Source organism: Natator depressus, chromosome 5, assembly GCF_965152275.1.
Source record: "Natator depressus isolate rNatDep1 chromosome 5, rNatDep2.hap1, whole genome shotgun sequence".
NCBI lineage: Eukaryota > Metazoa > Chordata > Testudines > Cheloniidae > Natator > Natator depressus.
Window position 1 is genome coordinate 108,953,304 of NC_134238.1, and position 12,959 is coordinate 108,966,262.

At 42.6% G+C, this 12,959-nt stretch overlaps 1 protein-coding gene across 3 annotated transcripts in view; it reads left to right on the top strand.

Annotated features, from left to right (window-relative positions):
• Positions 1-9,403, top strand: part of SH3GL2 (SH3 domain containing GRB2 like 2, endophilin A1) — a 142,853-nt gene extending 133,450 nt beyond the window's left edge. For all 3 annotated transcript variants that reach the window (XM_074953442.1, XM_074953443.1, XM_074953444.1), the window contains 3 exons: positions 263-366; positions 5,359-5,489; positions 7,908-9,403. In XM_074953442.1, the coding sequence (XP_074809543.1) occupies positions 263-366; positions 5,359-5,489; positions 7,908-8,107 (435 nt within the window). In that variant the 3' untranslated portion in view covers positions 8,108-9,403. The remainder of the gene's footprint in view (positions 1-262; positions 367-5,358; positions 5,490-7,907) is intronic.
• The last annotated feature ends 3,556 nt before the right edge of the window (positions 9,404-12,959 follow it).

The window sequence follows — 12,959 nt, forward strand, 5'->3', positions numbered from 1 at the left end:
TAAGCCCATGGAGGTGATCAGCTGAGAAAGAGCTGTAGCTGCAGGCCCCATATATGTGGCCTAACCATATGCAGTAACAAATAGATAAGCCAAGCTTAACTGGTCCCTAGTTATTATCTGACTTACAAAGAGGAGCCAAGATTAGGGAGAGAAAGGAAAGGTACCTTTGCAGTGTCAGCGCAGTAATGTTCCGTGGAAGCTGTTTGAATACTGCTGCTCAACAGTATTGAACTAAGACTTGATTTTTCATGTTGATCCTCAGATTGAACAAGTGAGTCAGCTTTCTGCTCTTGTAGAAGCCCAGCTGAAGTACCACAGACAGGCAACACAGATCCTACAGCAAGTTACTGCCAAGTTGGAAGAGAGGTAACATTCACTTCTCATCAGACTCTGGAATTTACTCTTCTTACAAAGGCAAAATATGTGCTGGATGTAAGACATTTAAAAGATCTTTTCCATTTTACAATCATAATAGTGCTGTCATTTAAGACCGTTGCAAGTCTATGTTCATGTTGGCTGGAGACATTAGTAAGTAAAATTATGCACTTTTATTCAAGTGCTCCTTGACTTAGGCCCCAATTCAGAGAAAAAACTCTCCTATTCAGTAAAGCATGTGCTTAACTGAAAGCATGTGCTTCTGTCCAGTTGAAGTGATGGGAGTTAAGCATATGTTTAAGTGCTTTGCTGGATGGATGGACTTAATCTGCTTTCAGGAATCAGAGCCTTGGCATGTATCAGTTTTGCATTGGCTTTCTAAAAAACAAAGGGGTTGTAAATTATCCTAATTGAAGGACAATATCTTTTTATCCTGTTCCCCATCACCCTGCACACACAGTGAACTCCATGACCCAAAAGGGGTCTTGAGGATCCCCATGATCTGCCACCATTCGTACAGGAGTTGTCACATTGAGTTTGCCCCGTTCCACTACTCCCCTGTGGCTGTGCATATCCTCTCAGAACTGACCATGTCTTTTTAATGTTACAAACCTGTTGTTACTTATGCAGTTCTTTGCAACTAGATTAAACAGATTGGTTCCATTTGAAAAGAGGACAATTGCTGTTTAAAAAGAAAATCTCTCATCCACCCCCCGGCCCCCCCCCCCCACACACACTTTGGAAAACAGATCTGAGAGAAAGTCAGATAATAACGCAAGGGATTTATTTGCCTTCTCTGGTTCCATTTAATCCTGAATGACTCTTCTCCTAAAATCTTGGACATGGAAGGAAGTGACCATAAATCTGAACAGCTGCTAATGTTAATATAGTGTTCTCGCACATTCAGTAAACTTAATACAAAGCAAAGTCTTCATGTTTTTTATTTTCTGCTATCAATGCTATAAGTCTAGTTTCTAGTAACACTAGGCCTTGCCATTTCATTATTTGCTAACGCACACATTTGCTAGCACACACATCCTATACTGTCCTGACTCCTACATTTGTCTTAGCTCAGTTGCAGCTTGAGCATAATGTACAGAACTTGTTATGGCCGTTAGACTGCTTGGCAGGGTGGTTTTGGCTGCAGTTTGCAGAACAGTGTAAGCAGCCAGCAAAGAAGGATTTCCAAGCCATTCTGAATGAATACCGTAATTCACGCATTGTGTAGAAGCATTAAAATGATCAGACATGTTGGGTCACAGTCCAGATGTTATGTTACAAGCACATGCCAAAGTGGACATGCCTCCTCTCCCTTTAAGACCCACAGCCAGCCAGCCTCTAGCCCAGTGCAGGTCCCCCTCTGCTCTCTTCACATGTCTGGTAAATGTCTCAATTTTTTACCTTGTTTATATAACTGGTCAGGATGCTTTCAGCATCTCGAGCTCCTTGCATCAGTCTGGTCAGCAGCAATGGCTTAAATATGTTACTGTTCATCATCACCAGTAATAAAGATTCTGCAGAACAAATTATGCCTTGATTACACCTTTCCAGCCACATTTTCTAGCAGTTATGCCTCGATTACACCTGGGTTTGCGCAACCTTCACACCCATAGGCTTGTACAGGTGTCATTAATGGCAGAATTGGACCTACGTGATTTTTTTACTGATGGTGTTATGCAAGTAGCAAAGAACTGAAATGAATTTCCTGTACACTGCAAAGCAACCACGATGGGGGGAAAGCTTTTTACTTGTAAACTGAGCTGATTTGATACCCAGTCACTGAGAGACAAACATGTAATCTCTCAATGCCAATTTTACAGTCACTTTTCAAGATATAGCAGCACTTCCCATTGAAAAGGGTTTCATTTGGGAATGACACCCATCTGCCTCCCCTAGGTCACTCATTTTTCATGGCCACAAACCTTCTGGCTCCTAAAGATCCCATCGCTACCACCTCTTAATCAACCTGAGGTATTGGCGCTGAAGAATGCAAAGCGGGCCCTTCCTACCTCTAGGGGCAAGGTGCACTTTCTACTCCCAGCCTCTTCCAGCCTGAAACAAGAACTGAGAGTCCAGCCCAGGTCTCCCAGTATTGCTAGCCCCAAGAGTTCAAAATCTATGAGTCAAGTCCCCAGCAGTCATGATATTGGCTTAAACAATCATGAGATTTTAATGTTGCATTCTTTTTATTTGCCCTGTTTTCTGAGCTTTTGGGGTACACACAGGTCACATTTCCAAGCTTTCTGCTGCAACCATGTGGGCTAGAAATGTGTATTTTTTGTTTTGTTTTTTAAATGAAAGCTGAGATTTCCATGAAATGACATCATTCCAGGAGCTGGGGCTGTAAGAAAAATACTGAACCTCATGATACTTGCAATAAAATCATGAGAGTTTACAATACTGGACTGGTCTTTTCATTTTAATCTTAATGAAAAAATTAAAAACAGGCTTAGATCACGCTTTTGAAGACACTCGCATGGTAGAGTGGTTTGGCCATCACTCTGGGAGCCAGTGCTTGTGAGTTCTTGTCCTAGCTCTGATGCTGGCTCTGTGTGGTTTTCGACATGTCACTAAACCTGTCTGCCTTGGTTTCACAATTTGAGAGGAAATGATACTTGCCTCCCTCACATAAGCTTTGTGAAGATTAATTAGTAGAGCTGATTGAGAATTTTTCATCAAAACTTTGAATTTTTGCAAAATATTAACTCCTCTCTATAAACTGGTCAAAAAAGAGCAAAACATTTTAATGACTATTTTCACATATTTTCATCAAATGTTTGACCACCTCTATTATTTAGTTAATGCTTTTATAGCACTCTGAAGAGGAAAAGACCTATCTGGGGCTGAGTATTATTAATATTTTAAAGGGTGATCAGACCCTGGATATAAGAATCAGAACTGCCATAAGTGAGAGAGGAATTTTCAACAAAAGCCATATAGCAGACATATTAATATATGTGCTTTGTACCATTAGCACTAATGGCAGCAAACCTGGCTCAAACCAAAGTTTGAGCAACATTACTGAAACAAAACTCTTACTGAGTCCTATCCAAAGGTTTTTACTCAGGTATAGTTCCCAGTGAAGTCTCTGAGCTAACTCCTGAGAGGCACATAGCATATGCAGCTCCCATTGAGTCACCATCTTCCTGGATTTAGCCCCTGCCATTTGAAATTCTTTTTCTAGAGATTTTTATTTTTAGCAGTCAGAATCACAGAAATGTAGGACTGGAAAGACCTCAAAAGGTCATCTAGTCCAGTCCCCTGCACTGGGGCAGGACTAAGTATTAACTAGACCATCCCTGACAGGTGTTTGTCGAACTTGTTCTTAAAAACTTCTAATGACACAGTGCTGAGTGGAAAAATTACTTCATGTATCTGGCTTATGATGCTCCTTCTAATACATCCCAGAATGATGTTTGCTGCCTTTTGCAATAGTATTACATTTTGGACTCTCATTTCATTTGTGATCCACTATAAACCCCAGATCTTTGTCTGCAATACCCCTTCCCAGGCATTCATTTCCTACTTTGTGTTTGTGCAATTGATTATTCCTTCCTAAGTGTAATACTTTGCATTTGTCCTTAATGAATTTCATCCTATTTATTTCAGACCATTTCTCCAGTTTGTCAAGATCATTTTGAATTCTAATCCTGTCCTCCAAAGTGCTTGGTATCATCCACATACTTTATATGCATACTCCCTATGCCTTTATCCAAATCATTTATGAAGATATTGAATAGAACCGAACTCAGGACAGATCCCTGCAGGACCCCACTTAACATGCCCTTCCAGCTTGACAGTGAACCGTTGATAAGTATTCTCTGAGGACAGTTTTCCAACCAGTTGGGCACCCACCTTATAGCAGGTTTGACTAGGCTATATTTCCCTAGTTTGTTTATGAGAAGGTTGTGAGACAGTATTCAAAGCTGTACTGAAGTCAAGATATATCACATCTACTGCTTTCCCCCTATCCACAAGGCTTGTTACCCTGTCAAAGAAGGATATAAGGTTTTGACATGATTTGCTCTTGACAAATCCATGTAGACTGTTTACTTATCACCTTATAATGAAAAGAATCATTAATTGAGTTGAACAATGCATAACATTGCCATTGGGAGAATGGGTATCTATTGCAGTTGTGGCCCCTTCTGTGAGATAATTGTCCCCATTTACAAATGAAATTACTTTGGTCCTGAAAATCAATATGGTAATCTCACCCTTATCCACCCTTGTTCTCCTCTCAAAAAGCAGCACCTTTGTTCAGGTGAGGCCCAGGAGTGGAACAGCAAAGATCTTGTGGGTCAGAATCAAGCTGAAGAGCTGGCTAGAGATGCTTGTGCAGCACCTGCCCTCACTATACATCCCTGAGGCTATGTTGTTTGTCCTTTCCTTTCATAAGAGCCTCCCTTCACTATGGTCTTGTCCTAACTGCTAAAAAAAAAAAAATGTGTGTGTTTAACCTGGAAGTATCTAACATGCATGAGCTATCCTGAGGTGAAAACACAGTGAAGAATAGGCACTTCAGTTTTACAGTGAAATAAACAGCCTTATACCGCTTGCAGGGGTTGACCTTGGTGAGCTTGCCTCACAGCAAAAATGAAAGTACCTGGTCTTCTCTGTGTTTTTACCTCAGGATAGGTCACCTGTGTTAGTTATCTGGAGCTAAAAAATGCACCTTTTGTAGCCATTGAAGACAAGGCCTATGAGTCAAAGGCAAACCAGTCTAATATGCTAATTCATAGTGGGAGAGAAAATTAGCAGCCCCACACAGTGATGTCAAATGATGTGCTTTTTGTAGTGCAGACTAACCTAGCAGCTGGAGGCCACTCCATATACCAAACTCTGTTTAGTGTGGCCCAATACTGAGCCTGAACTTCAGCCTTGCAGTAAAGGAAGAAAAACCTCCATCTTTTACTAATCTCAGTGTGTGGTCTGTTGACAAGAAACTAGCTCTGTATATTTAACTTTCTTCACATTTTTCAGAATAAAAGAAGCATCAACTCAGCCCAGAAGAGAATACCAGCCAAAACCCCGTATGAGTCTTGATTTTTCCAGTGGTGAGAATACCCAGTACAATGGAGGGATATCCCAGACCAGCACCCCAAAACCAACAGGTAAAAGGAAGGAGGAAGGAGAATGTAGTCTTGTCTGTCTGAATCTTTTGCTATGATGCAAAAACATGTAGTTCACTTTTTCAACTTAGCTTTCCCACAACCAGAATACAACCAGCCATAGTGAAGGGTGGAGGGGGTAAAGGTATAAGGGAGAAGAGGGCAAAGCTATTGAAACTAAACTATCAATTACACTAAAGGAATTACTCCAATGGCCAACTCTGGCACTGTTCTCTTTATAAAGGGCTCAGATACTATGTTGTTAGGTATAGTACAAGCACCTAGACAGGAGGATGATCCATTTTATTAAATATGTGGCTTAGTGGCCAGTGATTCCATCAATCACAGCATCCTAAAGGGATGGTGTCACATAAAATTTTCCTTAAAATTTAGATTTTGTAAAAATGGATACTTAGAAAACCTAGAGGTCAATTGAAAGATTTCCATGAACATGTATCACGCTGCTCCCCCCTTCTTCCCCCACCCAAAAAGCACTCCTATGCAGTCTTTGAAACTCAGATATTTTAGCCGATCTTGAAAGTGAAAATGACTATGAACAAAAGTGGAACTGATGTTCATTGTTCAGATGAGAGAAATGCAAATTAAACAAAGTGCATAAACAGTGACAAATGTCTTATTAGTAACTTAAGTAATCGCTTTGTTTAAAATGTTCACATGTTAAGATGACATCACTTTGCTCCTTACAGGAATACTTTGTCATCACACATTATGATAAAGGGAGTTCTCTCTCCCTGAACCCAATCTTGCAAGGCCCTGAGTACCCTCTACTCCCATTGACACCAATGGGAATTGCAAGCACACACCACCTTGCAGGATTGGATGTTTACTCCCCCTAGTTCTGTAATCAGGATTTCCTTCCTCCCCGTCAGATCTTGATGTGCATGTTTGACATCCTCAGTGTGGATGCACAACATCACTTCCATTTTGTATTCTGTAACAGCAGCTAGAAGCTGCCTTGTAATTTCAAACACCCCTCCTCACCCGCACAGTGCCAGAGGGGATGAGATACGGATTCCTAGTGCGTGAGTGCAGCCTGTGACTTACTAATGCTCTTCCAGTCACGACACCAGCTATTCTTTCTTCACTTTTTTTTTTGTGCTGGGACTAGGACTGATGTGATGTAAGTTTACCTCTTTTCTGCTACAGAAACAGAAATACAAAAAGAGTTAAATGCAGACGATGCTGTATGTTCCACAAACTAGATTTTTCTCTCATGGTAGATACTGCCATTTCACTCGGACACTTTGCTAAGAATAGGTTGCCACGGTTCCTCAGTAGGAGCCCCATCATGTGAATTGCTGAGCACCTCCAGAGAGTTTAATGCTTTGAAAGTTGTAGAATAAGAGGCTCTTCAGAAACCACTTACCACAAAAATGAGAATGGGAGAGAATTGGAAAAAAAGAGTCTCAAGGACTTAGGCCTTGTTTACATTTAAAAGTTTTGCCACTATAGCTGTACAGGTGTATCTATACTGCCATCCCTCCTAATGTAGATACAGTTGTACCAGCAAAAAAACAAGTGCTCTTGCTTGTATTGTTTATGCTAGTTCCCTCAGTGACATGTCTACACTAGAAAATGCTCTACTGGTATAGGAATCCCAGTTCTTCTTGGCGTATGTGCAGCGTGCTTCAGGTGGCACATGACCAGGACTCATCACTGAATTTGGTCTGCTGGTTGGATCATTAGCTTCCCCAGCTTGGGCTGGGTCCTGATGGTGAGTGTGACAGGAACGATGATCCATGCCCACGAGGAACACCAGTGTACCATATAAGTGCTCCTAGTGTGGACATATCTACCCCTGCAAAGCTGTGCTTTGTGTCTGTATAGTAAACCAACTGTCACCGCCCCCCATGCCCTGAGTGAAACAAGCTATTAAAAGTGAAGTTTTGCCAATATAACTGTGTCTACACTGGGGGCTTCTGCTGCAATAACTATGTTGCCTGGGGATCACACCTCTTCACACTCCTGACCAGCATCGCTGTGTTGTCAGAAGTCTGTAGTGTAGACATGGTCTGAGCTATACCAAGAAGAGTACTTTTATGTCAGTATAACTGCATCTACATTAGGACTTTTGCTTTGTCATGAAAAAAATCACACCCCAAACTGACAGATTTATGTTGGCAACACTTAAACGTAGACCTGGCTTAGCTTGTTATTTTCGGGGTTCTAGAACACCCAGTTAACAAAGCTTCAGATATGGGAGTCTGAGAAGTACCTGTACCATAAATTGATCTCTGCGTTGAGGGCATTTTATTGGTTCTAGTTTTGGATGATGTCAAGGAGCCGTAAATGCAATGGGAATTGTAATAGAAATGGTGAAACATGCTAATGATAATAACCAGGAGAGTCTGTAGTTAACAAGATTTCTAAGCACTGTTTCATTGTGTCCCTTCTTTTTAGGTATTCCAATGGATCAGCCATGCTGCCGAGCTCTGTATGACTTTGACCCTGAAAATGAAGGGGAGTTGGGCTTTAAAGAGGGTGATGTCATTACCCTCACTAACCAGATTGATGAGAACTGGTATGAAGGGATGCTTCATGGCCAGTCGGGCTTCTTCCCTATCAATTATGTGGATATTCTGGTACCTTTGCCCCATTAGGATCGCTGACTCACCACCTCTTGACCCAGATAGTCATGTTGATACCACTGCTTTCAAACTGCTGCTTACTACACCTCACAAGTGCAAACTGCAGTGGTTGAAGTCATCAAGCCCCACTGAGCATCTTGGGTTTACGTGTTGTCATGCGGCATAGTGGTGATGCGTGGTATCTTCTGAGGCAGCACAACGTGGCATGCGGATTTGTATACTATGGTGTGCCAGCCCGCGGTAACCAGAGCCATTGTTTGTATAGTATTGGGGAAACAATGGCAAGCAAAAGTGATGACTCAGTGAAGTAGAGGAAATCCAGTATGTTGTTGGGAAGATAATGCCTATCACCACTGTATTACTTTTAAGTCTTAGTTCTTGATAAAAAAGAGGGGAAAAGTTCTTTACATTCCGTCTTTCCCTTTACAAGGATACGGCTCACGCAGGTCTAATATTGACTCACCAGCATTGTGTCTTCTGATCAAAATGATTTAGAATCAGTTACTGTTCTCAGCGAGCCAGTATAATGTTGACCCTACAGTTTCTCTGAAAGTGAGCTACCATTGTACTGTATGTGCTGCCTACCTGCAACTGGTTTTATATTCTGGATTGTTAATAACAGGCCTGTTCAATCTTCAGGTAAATTGCAAACTATAAAAAGAAAAGGCCAGTAATAAAGAGCTTGGGTTACAAGCCAAATGTGTCTGCTGTTCAGAAACTTTGAACACAATAAACAAAATGCCAGCAAGAGGGCAGGGTGGGGAATAAAACTATCATAACTGTTATGTATTTCATGTAAAGTTTTGGCACAAAATCACACCATTCAAGCACTGGGAGCCTTCAGTACACTCATACACGGGGAAAAAACCAACAACCAACAGTCCTTTTTATTTTTGTCTACTTTGTGTGTTTTGAACATCATTTGTGCATATTCTGCCCTCAATGAGGACTAAATAAAATTAATTTTTGTGCTGAGCAATTAAAGACTTGTGGCCGTATACGCAAAAATGTTTCCCATAAGTTTAGTTCGTTCTTTAATCTTCCCCACCCTTCCTGCATTTTGTGTGTACAGTGCTGTGCCTAGCTTATCAGCATTCTTTTTGTAACAGTTGTAAAAGTTCTATTAGTTTAGTTATCCAGAGTTCTATTTATCTAAATTGTACAGACACTTTCAGAGGTTGAATGTGCTGCTTTGGATGTGCCACTTCCGTACTGGATCCCATGAAATGAAGGCAATCCTACTGCTTGATGTATAAACTATATTGTGGAAAGTATTGATATTTCAAATAAATAATGCTGACAGAATAACCAGAATGATGCTGTGAATTAATTTTCTCTTTGTATAAGAACAATGGTGGTGCTACGTGCTGGTTCATTCAGTGTCTTATTTCAGAAAGCGTATTCATTAAAAGTGAGCGGCGATCCTAAAGCATAAAATTCCCTTTATTTTAGTATTATCAGACCCAACACTGCCTCTATCAAAGTCAATGGGAGCGTGGTCAGAGCAGGGTCAGAGCCATAACTAGAGTGATCCAAGTAAACAGGATAAGACAAGCATTCAGCCTATTAATTGAATGTCATGCTCAGTGTGATGCATCAGCCTGCAATCTTCTGGAGACACAATACCTATCATTAAAGGCTGCGGATTGCAACTCACTTACTAAGGCTTAAAGACAAGGTGAGTTCTGATTTCTTTCTTTTATATCAATATTGTGTTTCAGAGTCTTATTTTTAATAGTCTTTATTTTTATTCAGTTGCTTGCTGTGTATATATATCTGTATGCACGCTAACAAGAATCTTACAGGCTAGCGGCTCACTCCTCCTCTCGGATGCAGCTCTCGTTAATTTTCCTAGGAATAGTTTAGGAGTAAATAAGGGCAAAATTCATCTCTAAATATGTTCCCATTCATAATTGTACCCTCCGTTTCACAGCTTCTACATCATCTGTGCTACCAGATCAGCTGCCCACAAACAGAATGATGCAGACCAAATTGGTGTCAAGTTAGTATAACTCATCTCAGGCGTTGCATTTATGATGGACATTTTTAAATTAAATAAAAACAAAGGTACATCATACAAATCCTTCACCAATCTTCCTACACCCACTGACTCCCCACTGAAAAAATAAGGAAGCTTTGCAAAACACTTACAGGTGTTTGTCTAACCTGCTCTTAAAAATCTTCAGTGATGGAGATTCCACAACCTCCCTAGGCAATTTATTCCAGTGCTTAACCACCTTAACAGCAAGTTTTTCCTAATGTCCAACATAAATCTTCCTTGCTGCAATTTTAAGCTCATTGCTTCCTGTCCTGTCCTCAGAGGTTAAGAGCAACAATTTTTCACCCTCCTCCTTGTAACAACCTTTTATGTACTTGAAAACTGTTATCATGTCCCCTCTTAGTCTTCTCTTTTCCAGACTTAACAAACCTAATTTTTTCAATCTTCCCTCATAGGTCATGTTTTCTAGACCTTTAATCATTTTTGTTGCTCTTCTCTGGACTTTCTCCAATTTGTCCACATCTTTCCTGAAATGTGGCACCCAGAACTGGCCATAAGTTGAGGTCTAATCAGCGTGGAGTAGAGCAGATGAATTACTTCACTTGTCGTGCTTACAACACTCCTGCTAATACATCCCAGAATGATATTGGCTTTTTTTGCAACAGTATTACACTGTTGACTCATATTTAGCTTGTGATCCACTATGACCCCCCAGATCCCTGTCTGCAGTACTCCTTCCTAGGCAGCCATTTCCCATTTTGTATGTGTGCAACTGATTGTTCCTTCCTAAATGGAGTACTTTGCGTTTGTCAGAATTGAATTTCATCCTGTTTACTTCAGATCATTTCTCCAGTTTGTCCAGATCATTTTAAATTTTAATCTTATCCTCCAAAGCACTTGCAACCCCTCCCAGCTTGGTATCATCCACAAACTTTATAAGTATACTCTCTATGCCATTTTCTAAATCAGGGGTCGGCAACCTTTCAGAAGTGGTATGCCGAGTCTTCATGTATTCACTTTAATTTTAAGGTTTTGCGTGCCAGTAATACATTTTAATGTTTTTTAGAGGGTCTCTCTCTATAAGTCTATATCTTATATAACTAAACTATTGTCATATGTAAACAAGGTTTTCAAAATGTTTAAGAAGCTTCATTTAAAATTAAATTAAAATGCTGATCTTATGCCGCTGGCCCGCTCAGCCCGCTGCCAGCCTGGGGTTCTGTTCACCTAAGCCGGCAGCGGGCTGAGCAGGGCCTGCGGCCGGGACCCTGGCAACCGGAACCCCAGACTGGAAGCGGGCTGAGCGGGGCCAGCGGCCGGGACCCCAGACTCAGCCCGCTGCCAGTCTGGGATCCCGGCCCTGCCTACATACCTTCTCCCTGGTTTTAGCCCATTCTCTTCCTCTCTCTCTCTCTGCACTGAGCTGAGGGTGGGAGTGCACTGAGCACAGGGCTGGGGGTGAAGGAGTAGGCTGGGGGTTGGAGTGTAGGGCCTGGCCAAGAGCTAGAATGAGGGAGGTGGCTCAGGGTTGGGGCAGGAGGTTTGGGTGTGGAGCGCTTACCTGGGCAGCTCCCATTTGGTGCAAGGAGTGCAGGTGGGAATGTGGGGGTGTGTGTGCAGGAGCTCCCGTTTGGTGCTCAGGGTGGGGGTGGGAATGTGGGGGGTGCAAGAGTCAGGGCAGGGGGTGTAGGGGGTGCAAGAGTCAGGGCAGAGGGCTGGGGCTGTGGGCTGGGGTCATGGGGGTGCTCCCAGCCCCCTGTCCAGAGTGGCTCACGGCAGGTGGCTGGAGGGGATATGCCCTGATTCCACCCCCTTCCCCCAAGGCCCCGTCCCCACCTCTTCTCTGCCTCCTCCCGGAAGCAGCGAGTGTGCTGCAGCTCTGCTTCTCCCCCTCCCCCACGAGGGCCATCAGCTGATCGGCTGCAGGGAGAGGAGATGGGGCAGGAATGCAGCACGCTGGGGGAAGAGGCAGGGGAAGGGGGAGCTTGCCTGCCCTGCAGCAGCAGCTGGCAGGACCAAGCTTCTTCACCCTGCCCCTTCCGGGGCAAGGAGGGAGGCAGAGAAGAGTGGACCGGGGTGGGCAGGAGTTTTAATGGCACGCTGCTGCCTGCCGGGGTCCCGGCCTGGGTTCAGCAGCCAGCTGAGCTGGGCTGGCGGCTGGGACCTGGCAGGCAGCAGCGTGCCATTAAAAATCGGCTCGCCTGCTGTGTTTGGCACACGTGCCATAGGTTGCTGACCCCTGTTCTAAATCATTGAAGATATTGAACAGAACCAGACCCAGAACTGATCCCTGCAGAACTCCACTCATTATGCCCTTCCAGCATGACTGTGAACAACTGACTACTCTCTGGGAACAATTTTCCTGCCAGTTATGCACCCACCTTATAGTAGCTCCATCAGTTGCATTTCCCTAGTTTGTTTATGAGAAGATCATGCGAGATAGTATCAAAAGCTTTACTCGAAAGTCAAGATATACCATGTCTACCACTTCCCGCCCCCCCATCCACAAGGCTTGCTACCCTGTCAAAGAAAGCTATCAGGTTGGTTTGAGACTATTTTGTTCTTGACAAATTCGTGCTGATTGTTTCTTATCACCTTATTATCTTCTAGATGTTTTGCAAATTGATTGCTTAATTATTTGCTCTATTATCTTTCCTGGTACAGAAGTTAAGCTGACTGGTCTGTAATTCCCTTATTTTATTCCCTTAGTTTATAGATGGGCACTATATTTGCCCCTTCTCCAGACATCTGGAATTTCTCCTGTTTTCTATGACTTTTCAAAGATAATAGCTAATGGCTCAGATATCTCCTCAGTCAGCTCCTTGAGTATTCTAGGATGCATTTGATCAGGCCCTGGTGACTTGA